This window comes from Dama dama, chromosome 9 (assembly GCF_033118175.1).
Source record: "Dama dama isolate Ldn47 chromosome 9, ASM3311817v1, whole genome shotgun sequence".
In the NCBI taxonomy this organism is placed as follows: Eukaryota; Metazoa; Chordata; class Mammalia; order Artiodactyla; family Cervidae; genus Dama; species Dama dama.
Genome location: NC_083689.1, coordinates 43,867,789 through 43,883,549, shown reverse-complemented (window position 1 = coordinate 43,883,549; position 15,761 = coordinate 43,867,789). Strand labels below are relative to the sequence as shown.

General features: G+C 37.5%; 1 protein-coding gene across 1 annotated transcript; it reads right to left on the bottom strand.

The window, feature by feature from the left end:
- Positions 1-1,409: 1,409 nt before the first annotated feature.
- On the bottom strand, positions 1,410-15,115 carry TRIM58 (tripartite motif containing 58). The gene is made up of 6 exons (XM_061149357.1): positions 14,693-15,115; positions 10,557-10,652; positions 8,571-8,801; positions 6,643-6,665; positions 6,446-6,546; positions 1,410-2,032 (listed from the first exon to the last, which is right to left on the bottom strand). The coding sequence occupies exons 1-6, from the start codon at positions 15,113-15,115 to the stop codon at positions 1,443-1,445; spliced, it is 1,464 nt and encodes a 487-aa protein (XP_061005340.1). The 3' UTR covers positions 1,410-1,442.
- Between the last annotated feature and the right edge of the window lie 646 nt (positions 15,116-15,761).

Below are 15,761 nucleotides of genomic sequence, written 5' to 3'. Positions count from 1 at the left end.
TAAATGCTCCTCCAAATGTAAAAATGTCTGACAAAAAAGTTTAAAATATAGAAAGAAAGCTATATCATTAATGTTATTGTAAAGTATGTGAAAGATTTTAGTCAAAGAAACTTCTCTGGAAGAGAAAAGCTCCTTAAAAATCAAAAAGTCTTGTCAGGTAATGTCATCTAAAGTTTCTATTAATTAATAATTATTTAATATTTCAACATTTAGCATTTAAGCATTTGGTTAGCAGGTATTTATCAAACATATATATAAAAGATGGAAGCATAGTTAACTTTCAATAATTTTTAAGAAATTTTGTTTGGAATGTACAGAATATACACTAAAAATAAGTCAAATATTATTATCATTTCATCATTATGGTCATTTTCATATTGTATTTAAGAGGCAAAGTTGAATTTAAAGCAATCCTATAAATCACAACCTCAATTATTTCCCAAAATATTGTAAGGTCAATATCATTGTCCCACATTATAGAAATTGTACTAAGTAAATGAATCTAAAAGAGAAAGAAATAATTGTTTGAATTTTTACAACTAGAAAATGACTAGGTCAAAGAACTAGTTGAATCATAATTCTGAGAAATTTCTACTCAAAAATAAAAAAGCATCCATGCTGAGTACCTGAAACTAATACAGTATTATAAACCAATTATATTTCAATCAAAAATATATCCGAAGAAAAAGGAAAATGTTCTTGTGAGAGGTATGGCATTGGACTCTGATATAATCAGAGGAAAGAATTGCATCACTCAAAAATTGACCCCTGAATAAAAAGGATTTAAAGAATAATTGAATAGTTACAGGAATCATGAATATATAAAAGGATGGTTCTGAATATAGTAATCTAGAAGAAAATGGAGGTTAAATGATGAGATATAAAGCAAAAAAAAAAAAAAAAATAGAAAGAAGCAATAAAGAGAAAAGAGAGGGAGACAGAGACAGAAAGAGGCAGAGCCCAGAGGGAGAAAAAGAGGAGAGAGAGCAAGAAGAGAGGAAACAATTAGGGATCTGACGTTAGAACAATATTGGACAGTTTTGAACCACTTTAGGAATTGCTATTTCTAATTCTTAATATGTGGAAGACTTGGAATGAAGAGATATCAAAAGGAATGAGACATTAAAATAAATGTATAGATATCTTTGTTTAATACAAGGTCCATTCATTTGAAGAAAACCTCATCAAAAAAGTTTGTGGAGCCATTTGGGAAAACAGTGATAAGATTGCTCCATTTCTAAAATTATTATACAATCCTTACCCAAACACATATAATATATACTTTCCCTTTCGTTCCTATGGGAAAATTTCCATAGTGACAAGGAGTAAACAGCTGACCTAAATGGGGACATTTGTTGAGCCTTCACATATGTACATACTATATGCTCCGTTCTATTGCAGAAGACTTTGCTAGGCTTGGGGTGTATCTCAGCAACAGAATCTTAGGAAGAATCATCTCTGATATTAGAGGCAGAGTCAAAATGAGCCCCGGATGCCCAATTTTCTAACTCCACATCTGTCATAGGTGGTAAGACAAGAGGTGTTGTGTCACAGATGAAAAAATAAGGTCGAAGAAAACCAGAGAACAGGTGGTTGAACGTGTAGATAAAAGACCCACTTGTGATGTTGTAAAAGGAGATTTCCCCTGCTTCATAGTCCAAGAAAATCCCAATGCAGCGAGGCCGTTCCAGGTGGAGGAGAGGAACTGATGGGGAGGCAAGGACCATGTACTCACTTCCCTTCAGTAGCCACATGGCCCAGACCCCATTCTCAGGAGATGGTGTGATTTCCCCCTTTCTTGACACTGTGTCTTGACAGACGCCCAAGCCCCATTCTGCTCTTTCTCCCACCTTGACTTCCCAGTAATGCCTCCCTGATGAGAAGTTCTGCAAACCCAGGATACAGGGCCATGTGTCAAATCGCTCAGGGTTGTTGGGGACATCCCTCCACAGTTCTCCATCCTGCACACTGCGCAGGTCAGCAGTCAAGAGGAGGCTAGGATGTGCGGTGGCAGGATCCAATTTTATGTCAACTGTGGAAATAATTTTGTGGAACATGTAAAAGAACAGAAAAGACTGGTGAAAACTTAAGAACCCATGATATTGATGACTCTCACACCATGCTTTACTCTCCCTCTAATAACTCATGGGGATAAAAATTAAGTATTTCATCTTGCAGATACTTTATTGAGTTTGAGTATATTCCTCTGTTATGTCTGCATAATCCAGGACTAATTACTGCCTCAATTAAACCATAACCATTGATGATAAGACAAACCAAGTTCATAACCATTTAGATCCCTTTTATCTCTATCCAGAGTACTTGGGTACTCTTTGGAAGATCTGCATTTAGAATAAAATTTATAACTCCCTTGGGATTTTTTTAGTTTCTTTTCAAAGCCTATAGAAAAATTTCACTGGTCTAAAACACACCACTTTCAAAGCTATGTTACTATGGTAGGAAGAATTCTAAGACGAACTTCATGACCTTCAGACCCAGGAGGTTTTCTCATGATTCTGTTATATTATGTGACAAGTGGGAGATTATCTGAGTGGGTTCTAATCTAATCACCCTTTAAAATCAGAGAGAGTTCTTTGGTTATTGGTCTGGTGGCAGAAGGAAAAATCAGGGAGATTTGCATTCGATATGTCATTGCCGCCTTTGAAGATGGAGTGGGCCACAGTTGGGGAGAAGGGTGAGGAACCTCCAACTGATCATCAACAAGGAGATGGGGATGTCAGTCCTCCAACTGCAAGGAATTGCTTTATATCAACAGACTGAATAAGCTTTCAAGTGGACCTTTCTCTAGACCCCTTAGAGATGTCCAGTCTGGTCAACACCTTGATTTTGATCTTATAAAACCTTAAGCAGAGAAACCAGCTGATCCCACAAGATTATCAGATCTGAAGAATGGATGTAAATGGATGTGATTTTAAGTAGCTAAGTGTGTGGTAATTTGCTATGCAGCAAAGAAAACTACTGAAAAGTACTATTAATACCCATACTGTGGAGTCTCCTCAGTATATTGATATGACATTTTATTTGTCCATATAATTAAAAATACATCTACTAATGAAATGACCTCAGTGAAGCAAGGAGGATGTATAATATTCATGTCTTTTTTTTTTTTTTTTTGGTCAACACTCAAAAGTAGTAAATTTGATTTCATTAATTTAAAAACAAAAACAAATTTCATAATTAATCATGTTTTAGTTTTAATATAATAACAAATATTAATATGATGACTCTCTTTGTCTCCAAAACACTTCTAGTTATCTTTTATTTCTACTCAAACCTAAGTGGGTACATCATCTATGCTATCGCATGGAACCAGCCTCAAGATTGATATTATCTTTCTCACATTGTAGATAAGCAGGATGAGCCCAAGGGATTATATGATTTTCCCAAACTCTAGAGGTCATAAATAACAGGAACTGAAAAGCAGGTCTCCATGATGTTGTGGTAGACTCATTTAACAGATGTCATGTCTTCAAACATCATTCCCACTTCAAGAAAATAAATCTGTGAAAAGGTTGTGAATACATCTATTTCTAATTCTTCTCCCTACCTCTTCTTAAACTCTTAAAATTTCTTAAACTATCACCAAGATAGAATAATACCTTAACCAAACTGCACCTTCTTCCCAGTGCCCCATGCATGATCAGTCCTTAAAGTTCACCTTAAATGACTTTTCTATAGCACTCAACACTGTTGAGGATCCTTTTGTCCCAGAAAACATTTCTCTCTCCCAAAGACACCAGTTATCACTCTTTTACTCCCTTTCTGCTGATCACCCCTTCTTGGTCTCCTCTGTTGTTTTCTCTTCTCCTCCTCCATCATTGCTATTGGACAAACCAATGGTCTCATGATTGGGACCTCTTGCCTCTCTCTCAAATCACTTCTGATTTGTTCTTGGGCTGGCAGGTATATTGCTTTCATTAAATTCCATTCATATGCTTTACTAATTCCAAATACTTTTAGCCTAGACTTTTCTCCTGGAACTCCATATTTCTAAATTCATCTGCCTACCCAATATCAGCCTTTGGATATTTAATATCCATCAAAACATTGATATGTCTAAAACCCAAGTCTTTTTTTCTACCTTGCCTGCAGCGTTACCTGTCAATGTAAACAATAATTTCATTATGTCAATTCAGGAGATTTTAACTTTGGAATTATTCACAACTTTTCTCCCTTTCTGACCCCTCATATCTAATCCAACAGCAGATCTTGCCAGTTCTGCTTTCAAAATATCAATATAGCAAGATCTTGTCTTTTTTTCTGTACCTCCAGTACGACTTCCCTAGTCCAAAAGAAAATAGTCTCTAATTGAGTTATCACAAAGACTCCTAACTGGCTTTTCCACATCAAGCCTTGCGCCTCTGTAATTTATTCTCAATAAACCACACAGAGTGATCTTCATGAAACATTAGTACAATCATGCTATTCCTCCATTTATAACTGATGCCCCATTTCACTTCTGCTCATAGAGGCCTTCCTTTTGGGTACTATGCTACCTGGACTTTGCTTGACCTCTACAGTTCTCCTGTCACTCACTCCACAATAGCCACACAGATCTCCTCATACCTCCTGGAATGCATCTTCCATATTTTAAGCTCAGGTCTTAGAACTCATTTCTGTTGCCTGAAATACTTTCTTCTGGATCAGATATTTGCTGTGTTCTCCCCTATGAATGAAGTCTTCCTTGAACATCAAAAACTCCAGATTAGATGTGCTAACTCAAGAACTTCTGGCCACACTTATTTATTTATTTTTTCAATATTCTGTTTCATCTTCTAACGTTTTGTGTATTTTCCATAATTTAAGCAAAAATTTACAATACGAAGCTCCAGATTGTAACATATTTGATGTTATTGTTCAGTTTTATATTCTAATGCTTAGAAGAGTGACTGGCATAAAATAGACAATATTTGTGGAATTGACCAGTTAATTAATCCAGTAAAAGTAAATGGGAATATAAAGACACTGATTATGAGAGTGTAATAACTTGCAACATTTCATACAGTTAAGTGAAAGTTGCTCAGACATGTCTAACTCTTTGGGATTCTCTAGGCCAGAATACTGGAGTGGGTAGCCTTTCCCTTCTCCAGGGGATCTTCCTGACCCAGAGATTGAACCCAGGTCTCCCGCATTGCAGGCAGATTCTTTACCAACTGAACCACAAGGGTAGCCCAAGAATACTGGAAAGGGTAGCCTATCCCTTCTCCAGTGAATCTTCCTGACCCACGAATTTAACCAGGGTCTCCTGCACTGCAGGCAGATTCTTTACCAACTGAGCTCTCAAGGAACATCAATCTGCCTGTAAGATCAAGGATTAATCATTGAACAGGATTGATAAGATGGGTTTTCTTATCATGGGACAAAGCAGTTTCCTTCTAAGTAATAAACCCACTATTAAGTCATAGTCTATTTTCATTATTTGGCATAAATTGAATTTAAAAAAATTAAAAACATTGAATCTATATTGTTTTAAAAAACAACATACTAAGACCCAACAAACTAATTATTACACTACAGCTATTCCCTCTTAAATATAATTAACTGAATGTGTTTGGCTTTATTGACTATCTAATATAAGAAATGGCTGGATGGCATCACCGACTCGATGGACATGAGTTTGAGTAAACTCCAGGGGTTGGTGATGGACAGGGAGGCCTGGCGTACTGTGATTCATGGGGTCACAAAAAGTCGGACACGACTGAGTGACTGAACTGAACTGAACTGAATTTAAGAAATTCATCAAACTGCCAGATAACAACAGAATAATCCAAACTTTATATTATCTGATACACTGCAATGTTTTCATATATTGAAGATTTTTTTCCTCTGTTTTCAAATATGTTTCATTTTGTCCTCTAAACAAGACATTTTTTTAGCATTTTATAAAAAAGGAAATAGACATAGAGTGGAACTAATATTGCTTATGTCACAGATAATATCACTTTCAGACTCACTATTCTTACCAAATGTAGCTTATATGGGTGTCAGTTACTCTGATATTCTTCAGGACCATTCACAAATATCCCAATACTCTTAAAAAAAAAAATCTGAGCCCAGTGCTCTCTCCCCCTTCCCCCCTTGTAGTTTGACATGACCACGTGACGCACTTTCATCAATAATATCTCCAGGAAAGCTATGTGTGCCCCTTAGGGTGGTGCATGATTCACCATGACTTTGCTCAGTTCTGTGCCTATCAGCAACAGGAAGGAGGTGGGGCTCTGTCTGCATGGAGTGAGATTATGTGAAATTAAAGCCTCCACAATCCAGTAATCAACCAATAACATGATCTCAAAATAAAACTTTGCTGATTTTAGCCACTAAACTTTGGGTTCTGTTTGTTACTATAGCCTAACTGGTACAGTAACAAATTGCAACAGCCAAATTCCAGGAGTCATAGTTCTGCAAGGTCTAAAATGCAGCTTACCTTGGAACTTCCTCAGCATTTCTCTCATGCCAGGGATGCGACACATTGTCCTCAGCTCCATAGCGATGGACTCGGGTTCCAGGCGTGTGACATTTTTACTTCTGAGAAGAGCACAAAACCTGCAGTTTTCATTAGGGTTATCCACCAACCTCCCCAGCCTCTCCCAAACCATTCTCTGATTCAGGAAGTAAACATACCGGCTCAAGGCTCCTCCCACACCCTGAAAATGAAGAGAAACACAAGTAGGTGTGAGTTAGACCTCTGAACTGCTTTTGACAGACTGGGGACACACCAGGAACATCTCTTTAAGAATTATTGAAAATTATTAACTATTGATGTAAAACTATAAGAGATATGATTCCCTCTTAAAAAAATCTAAAACAGACTGTTATTGAGTTTTCTCATCAATTTAAAATAATATAAGCAGTTTGCTTCTATTAAAACAAAATCAGACCACACAAACTTTAGGTTAATTCCTATAATATCTATTGGTTTAACTATTTTCTGAATTGATAATTCTGATAATTGGGTATTTTCATGAAGAGCTATATTCTGTGAACAGAATTAAGGTAAATATAGATTCTAAATATCTGCAGAATTTATTTGAGAAATAGTGAAAGGTATAGACATAAAATGATGATCTCAGTGTCCTTGTAAGAAAACCCTAACTTCCTTATTCTCTGGACCAACATACTTGGTCTAAGTTATCTAAGTAGAAAAAAACAGAAGTCATTAAAATTCAGCAACAGTCTATGTCAAAGTAGATTATTAAACAAACCACCTGCACTGTATTTCCCCTATCATTCTAAAAAATGACCAGCAGTCAGATTAATTTTAACAGGGCATAAAAACAGAGAAATGATCAGCTTTATATTTCATCAGAACGACAGGTCTTATTTTGGGCCATTAAGGGTGAAATGTTGTTTACTGGTACTGAGGAAGAAAGGGAGAAATAAGTATAAAAATGAAAGCAAATATTTAAGGATATAGTCTACCTAGGATTTGTGTTATAAGATATTTTAACATTTATTCAGTGCTAATAAATGATAAGTTCAAATATGCAGTATTTTGAGATACAGTAAGATGTGACAATGAATATTATTGAAAATGCCAAAGTTCTTGTGTTTATTTATTGTTTGAAATTTTGAAAATTTATTCCTTTGGGACACTTTGCTTAGTAGGAAGTAGGCATAGCAGTAATAAGAAAAACAATAATAACAACAAGTTTGACTGATGCATAAATATATTGAAGAAAATGGGACTAATTTAATATAAAAGTTTTGCAAATGCATTTACTTAATGACACCCCCTACACTGTGACCAGTGCTATTTAATCACAGAACTTGTATGAAGATAGAAATTACTTATTTCAGACATTCCTAAATGAGTCATTGGGGTTGAAACACAATGAAGCGTGCCCAGAAAATTTCTATTGCAGTGGGTTCTAGCATGAGAGCAAGCATCCACCAACAATGATGACTTTCTCAACTCACTTGAGATTTAATGCCTTTAAGGAGGATTATTAGTTATTTGTCTGTCTGCTCTATAATCTCAAGTATATTGTGAGCAAGTTGTATGGAGCCAAATTAATCCCTCCCCGCCATGCCCAGAATGGACATGCACTATGGGCTAGAACGTTAGCATTTGCCTTGAAAATTAACATGCCAATTTCAACGTGGAAAAATTTAAATATTACTCATATGTTTGACTATTGACATTAAAATGGGTTAACAAGACTTTTTGGATTGGCCATGACTGAAATACAGCAATGTCATCGTTGACCCATTATGAGGTTTTTATAAAATGTTTTCCAGGCAACATAGTATAGATAGTCTGTTTTCTGTTTAACCATATGTAAATCATTAAATTAACTTTAATTTTGAAAATATTTAAGGTTTTGTCTTTAGTATGAACTATTATGTATGATTCTCTAGGGTCCCTTCGGATTCTGGTGTTAAGGATTGAGAATTTTTAATAAAGCAATTTTTAATTGCTTTCCAAGGAAATTCTAGGGTGATCCTGTCCTAAAAAGCAAAACTGCTTAAGGAGTTATCCCCGAAAGCTGCCGTCTGTCCCCTTGGTCTCAGCTGTGCCCGTCCTTCTTCTCCCAGGCACCCAGCCTCACCTCCAGCAGACCCAGGGCTGGTCGCTGGCACCTCTCCTCCAGCTCCTCTGCCAGCTCCTTCAGGGCCTTGCTCTGCTGAACCAGCCGGTTCTTGCTTTCCCGAAGCTTCTGCAGCGTGGCTCGCTCCTCCTCCTCCAGTCTTCTAAGCTGCAGTTGCTCCTCCAGGGCCAGGAAGCCACGATACTTTTCAAACTCCGACCTGAAGCGTTGCCTCTGCATTTCCACTTTTTCCTGGAGTGACAGTACAGTAAATCATCAGCAATTGGGGCAGAGTATTTGGTATATGGGCGGGGGGTGGGGGGCCCTTCCCTGGAGGCTCAGATGATAAAGCATCTTCCTGCAGTGCAAGAGACCTAGGTTCAATCCCTGGGTCGGGAAGATGCCCTGAAGAGTGGCATGGCAACCCACTCCAGTATTCCTGCCTGAAGAATTCCTTGGACAGAGGAGCCTGGTGGGCTACAGTCCATAGGGCTGCAATGGGTCAGATATGACTGAAGCGACTTAACACACACACACGGGCTATGACATAGTGAAAAGGGGTTTAGTTGCAATTCATTGTTCTTTCACATCACCCTTTAAAATACTTTAATTACACCTATAGATATAGAAGGGCTAAGGGTTTCCACAGAATTTAGAATTTATTTTATTAAACCCATGCTTGTTGCATGTTGGCTCACATGGATACATTTTTAAAGGTAAAAATCATGAAAGTTGACTTGACTTAGAACAAGGTTCTTGGAAACATCTCTACTTTAAGAATAATCAGTGGAGGGTTCAAAACATGCATGAAACCAGATCTCAGATATAGAGTTCCTGATTTCATAAATTTGTGGTCAGGCCAGGATTAAAAAAAAATTGACTTGGATTACTAACTTAAAAAAATTATTAATAAATGCCACTATTAATTAACTTTACATACAATATACATAACTATGGGAAAAAGTAAGACATCATAGGAGAAAAATATAGTAAAAACCCTTATGAAAATATCTGCCAGAGGATAGAATACAAGTCAAGATTTTCAAGAAAAGAAAGAATTACAAAATTTTAGAGAATAATCAGAGAAAAAGGGTTCCTTGAAAAAGACAGAGAACTATTCAGAAATAGAGTCTATATATATATTGTAAGACATAATATAAAAATATAAACACCTATGTCATTTCTATATACAGTTTCTCAGTATTGATCCTATTGATATTTGACCAGGTGATTTTTTTGTTGTGATTTTTTTTTGGGGTGGGGTGGGGACTGTCCTTTGTATTATAGGGTATTTAGCAGCATTTCTTGCCTTTACATATGAGATGCTAGTAAGGCATCCCAGTTCTGACAACCAAAAATATCTACTGATATTGCAAAATATCTCTTGGAAGGCAACATTGGTCCAGGTTCAGAATCACTTTGTGTATGTGTGTGTGTGTGTGTGTGTGTGTGTGTGTGTATAAATAGGTAAAGGAAAAAAGAGCTGATGATGGCAGAAATATATCAACATATTGACTGAAAAAAGAAAATTCAGATTATTTTTTATATGTAAGATGATGACTATGAGCCTGTATTTCATATATATATACACACACACACACACACACACACACACATATATATATCCTGTGAAATAGTAAAAATTTCATTCATCCAACAAATACATATTTTTTAAACTAGTAGTGACAGTACAACTCTGTTCTAAGTGATGCAGTGAGTGAAGATCAGTAAGTAAGATCAAGCGAGTTAGTAAGATCAAGATGAGTAAAGTCTTTTTTTATAACTTGGATTGGGGACAGTATTACAGACATTAGAAAGAACACAATTGTACAAAAATAACCTGAGGGGATGAGATGGTCCAGGATGATACTGAGATCAGTTTTTCTTGAGTACCCAGGTAAATGGAACAAAGTGCCAGAGTAGGGAAGATGGTGGAAGAATGACTTAATGATCCAAATAAGGATCCTTCAGATAGATTAGCCACCAGAAGCCCCAATATTCTCTTACCTTCCAAATAACAGTTTTCCTCCCCACATTGGCCTCCTGAGTCGAAGCTTCCTCCAGCTCTTTCCTGACAAGCTCCTGTGCCACCTGGAGCTTTATCTGTTTGGGAAGATACGCTGCAGCCATTAAGGATACTCTCATATAGTACTTAAACTGAGCAAGCACAGGAAGAAATACAAAGATCAGCTATAAAGGGCAGTAGAAAGCATATAAAAATGTTTGATCTTATTAATATCAATGACTGTTAAACATAGATATGTTTTAAATGTTAATGCCAGATATAATAAAAGATGTATCTAAAAAGTGTGTTCATTGTATTATAAATAGCAAAACAGTAAGTAACCAAAATAGGGCAGTTAAAAATAGGGCAGTGAGGAAAAAATTATTTCATTCACTGGATAGAATTAAAACAAAGTGCTGCAGAATTTTTAATGGCAAGAAATACAATTATAAAGAAAATTAAACTAAGCATATTTTATGTAACCTGACACCAATTTTTAAAAATAAAAGTTTTTATAATAAATATATAAAAATTAGGCAGAGACCAATGAAAATATATTCAAAAAACAAAATCTCATCTACTATGCTTGGCTGAAAAGGTGAAGCTATTCCTTTTATCTATATATTTCAACTTCTTAAAGTTATTCATTACTTTATAACCAGAAGTGTATTTCTTACTATTTTACAGAAGAAATCTTGTAAGTTAGTATTTATTATATGAAAAAGAAATATAGAAAGTCATAAATCTTACAAGGATAGAAACATAATTTAAGGAAAACTAAATCTCTTTTCAGCCCTAGGACTCCTGCTAGAGGTAAGCACATATATTTTATTTACAGAGAACACATACAAAGATAGACACATATACATTTTAAAAGTCTTCCTAAAGTCATTCAATAAGTCTCAGGAAAAAATAAAAACAAGCAAAAATTTAAATTCTTCCCACAGTCATTCAACAAGTCCCACACACCAGTCTTCTTTTTTTTTTTTTCTTTTTTCTTAATGATAACATTCTAAGGTAGAACACATAAAATAGGAGTAGGAACCAACGAGGCATTTAATAAGATGAAGAAAATGGCAATTGTTTCTGGAATCTGGAAGGACTAGAACACTCTGACACTTACAGACAAAAAAAATTGTAAGCAAAAGCAAAGAAGTAGAAAGTTGTGTCACGTTTGGGGACAACAGTGATTAGGCTAGTTTTGCTGAATCTAAAGATTAACGGTTAAGGCAAGAGTTACAGTAAGAGCACTTAGGGTCCTAAAAGTGATTGACAGGCTAAGGAGTTTAGAAGATATTTATTTGGTATTTAGTTGAAGGACTACTGAAATAGAGAAAACTTCCTTAGAATACGACATTATCCATGCACTGTATGGTACCATCTGGATTAAAGAAAAAAGGAAGGAATATACTCTAGAAGTCTAGTTAAGAAATAGTTAGCACCTGAATTTTGCAGAAGACCAAAATCAAGAAGAAAACCTAAAAGAGATATTTCTAGGTAGGTCCAGAGGGTACTTGAGGGGAAAAAAATCACAACCTTGATTTAAAACAAAGTTAAAATAATAATTATATTATTAGTTATTCTAAGTTAAAATGTATGATATAAATATACAAAATTATTATAGGCTCTATATGATTAATAATTTACTAAATTAATTTATCATTATTTTATAAAGTTAATATCTTCACTTTATTTTCATTGTGGTAGTACTTCAGGTAAGGTCAATAGATAAAAGATGACTTTAACTCTCTTTGTGTGAGCAGCTGTTCCAGATATTGGGAATTTAAATGTGTTCCGAATATGTCTAGAAACTTCTGATGAGCACCAGTAGGAAGAATCTTATTCACAGAGTTTCATGGATGCCACTTTTGTGAGCCAGATACTCCAATATTAGTCACCTTTTCATTAAGGATGCTCACATCATAAGTCCAGAAATATGTGTTGAATAGAGAGGAATCTGTCTGCTTAACCACTGGATTCCTACTTCAGAGTAACATGTATTGGCAGCTTTAAAGGGGATCAGAGCTTTGTGCCCATCCAGACACCATTCATAGCAAACATTCAAACATGAAGGTGGCTTAATGCAGCCTTATATTCACTGCAGCAGGATTTACAGTAGCCAAGACATGGACTTCCCTGGAGGCTCAGACAGTAACGCGTCTGCCTACAATGAGGGAGACCCGGATTCAATCCTTGGGTCGGGAAGATCTCCTGGAGAAGGAAATGGCAACCCACTCGAGTATTCTTGCCTGGAAAACCCCATGGATGGAAGAGCCTGGGAAGGCTACAGTCCGTAGGATCGCAGAGTCGGACACGACTGAGCGACTTCACTAAAGTGAAGGACACATTCATTAGGACACAGTCTAAATGTCCATTGACGGATGAATGGATAAAGAAGATGTGGCAAATATATATATAGAGAGAGAGGGGAATATTTTTGTTGTTGATGTTGTTTAGTCACTAAGTTGTGTCTGACTCTTTTGTGACCCCATGGAGTGTAGACTACCAGGCTCCTCTGTCTGGGAAATTTCCCAAGCAAGAACACTGGAGTGGGTTGCCATTTCCTTCTCCAGGGTATCTTTCCAATACAGGGATGAAGCCTGTTTCTCATGGATTGGCAGGTGGGTTCTTTACCACTGAGCCAACTGGGGAGCCCACTGTGGAAAATTACTCTGGCTTAAAAAGAATGAAATAAAGTCATTTATAGTAACATGGATGGACCTAGAGATTATCATAATAAGTAAAGTAAGTCATACTGAGAAAAATAAATGTCATATAACATCACTTATGTGGGCTTCCCTAGTGGTCAGCAGTAAAGAATTTGCCTGCCATGCAGGAGACGTAAGAGACACAAGTTTAATCCCTGGGTTGGGAAGATCCCCTGGAGGAGGGCATGGCAACCCACTCCAGTATTCCTGCCTAGAGAATCCAAGCGACAGAGGAACCTGGCCGACTATAGTCCATAGGGTCACAAAGAGTAAGACATGACTGATGTGACTTAGCACACACACACCCACACACATGGCTTACATGTGTAATCTAAAAAAAATGATACAAATGAAAGTATTTACAAAACAGAAATAGACTCAGACTTCAAACACAAATTTAAGATTATCAAAACGCAAAGGTGAGGGGGAGGAATAAATTAGGAGTTTAGGATTAACATATATATACTACTATATATATATACATATAAAATAGATTATCAAATATATATAAAGTAGATTATCAACAAGGACCTACTGTATAGCACTGAACACTCTACTCAATATTTTGAAATAACCTATATGGGAAAAGATTTTAAAAAAGAATGGATACATGCATATATATAACAATCACTTTTCTGTATAACTGAAATGAACACAACACTGTAAATCAACTATATTCCAATATAAAATACAAATGAAAAAAATTAAGATTGTTTTGATGACAATATTAATTAACATGGGCTCCCTAAGTGACTCAGTGGTACAGAATCCTCCTGCTAAGCACAAGACTTGGGTTTGATCCCTGGTTTGAGAAGATCCCCTGGAGAAGGAAATGGCAACCTACTCCAGTATTTTTGCCTGGGAAGTCCCATGGACAGAGAAGCCTGGCAAGCTACAGTCCATGGGGTTGCAAAGAGCCGGACACAATCTAGTTACTAAACAACAGTGGCATTAATTAATATAAATACCATGCAAAAGCAAAATATTATACAAATTTAGTTATTAGTGTTTCCGATAACAGTTGTGCACTTGTAACTAAGACGCAATTAGACAACATAGCCTCCTACACCAGGGAGCTCTAGTTGTGGAACTCAGATTACCTATATCAGGAAAATTAAGACCAGCATGAAATGAAATGACCACGGAGAGTTTCATGGCAGAGAAGATCAGTCTAAAATAATAGTATGTTTGAGCTCCTAAATAGGAATCCCGAAAGATGGGGTTTCCATGGAGCAAAGGCATACAGATCCCAAGGTGAATGTGAGCCAGGAAGGTGGTTGGTGTGGAGGGCACTGCTCATTCAGATCAGGGGGAGTCTTTTGGCTCTGTCTCTGGCAAGGGATTTTTAACACTTCTGACTCGGTCAGTGTCTTCCATTACAGACCGGCATTTCCCGCTCAGGAGTCACGGCCTTCCACGTTACCCCTCACCTGGTAGCACCTGGCGGCCTCCTGCAGCGATGTCGTGTGGTGGCTCCTGTGATCTGGAGTGGTGTCACAGACCCAGCACAGCACCTCCTGGTCCTCCTCGCAGAAACGGGTCAGCTCCTCGCCATGCCGCACACACAAGCGTGCCCCCGAAGGCTCGGCGCCCAGCCCCAGCTGCCGCACGCTGTCCACCAGGCTGGCCAGCTGCCTGTTGGGCCGGAAGCTTTCCAGCCTGAAGGGCCCCCGACACTGCGGACAGGCATAGAGGCCGCCCTGTGCGCTGTCGGACTTCTCGCAGAACTCGGAGATGCATCTGAGGCAGAAACTGTGGCCGCAGTCCACGCTGACGGGATTCTGCAGGAAATCCAGGCACACTGGGCATCGGGCCTCCTCGCAGAGCCGCTCCCCAGGGGACCCCGAGGCCATGGCCGGCTGGGCCTTGCCTGGCCCTCCGATAGTAGAGCGGTTTTCCCCAGCTGCCTGCACTATCTCTGCTGGTGTTCTGGCACAGAAGGGAGGAACCACACAGCCTCACGAGAGGCAGACACGAGATGGGCTTTATCCACTGGCTAGCGTCCAAATGAGCCACGCCCAGTGAAAACTTGCATCTCAGACACAGTCAACCACACGGATAAAATTAACATTCTAGCAATCCTAGCCTCCTAGGAAATTGATCATTTCTAACGGAATCCCTCGTAGTGTGGCTTATTGGAGCCTGTACTCTCATGTTTTCACTGTTAGTAAATTTCAAGAATCGCTAAGGCCCTTCCTTCAGTTATTTTCTAAATTGCCCATGACCTTATTATCTTTTTATGACACATTGATTTGCTAAAGTTTTTTGTCAAAATTTATTTTTTCTACTTCCTGTTAATTAGCTCTCGATAAAGAAATATGTTGATAAGTTAATAAGGAGATGCCCCCCCCCCAAAAAAAATGTGTGTATAATAATGATAGGTCTATAGCCCAACAACAATTCAAAGCATTTAAATAAAATCTGGTCAGCTTCAGTGAGTCGCATAATGACTGCACATGTGTTATGATTGTTGTAAAGCACCTCTTAGAAGTGGCAAAG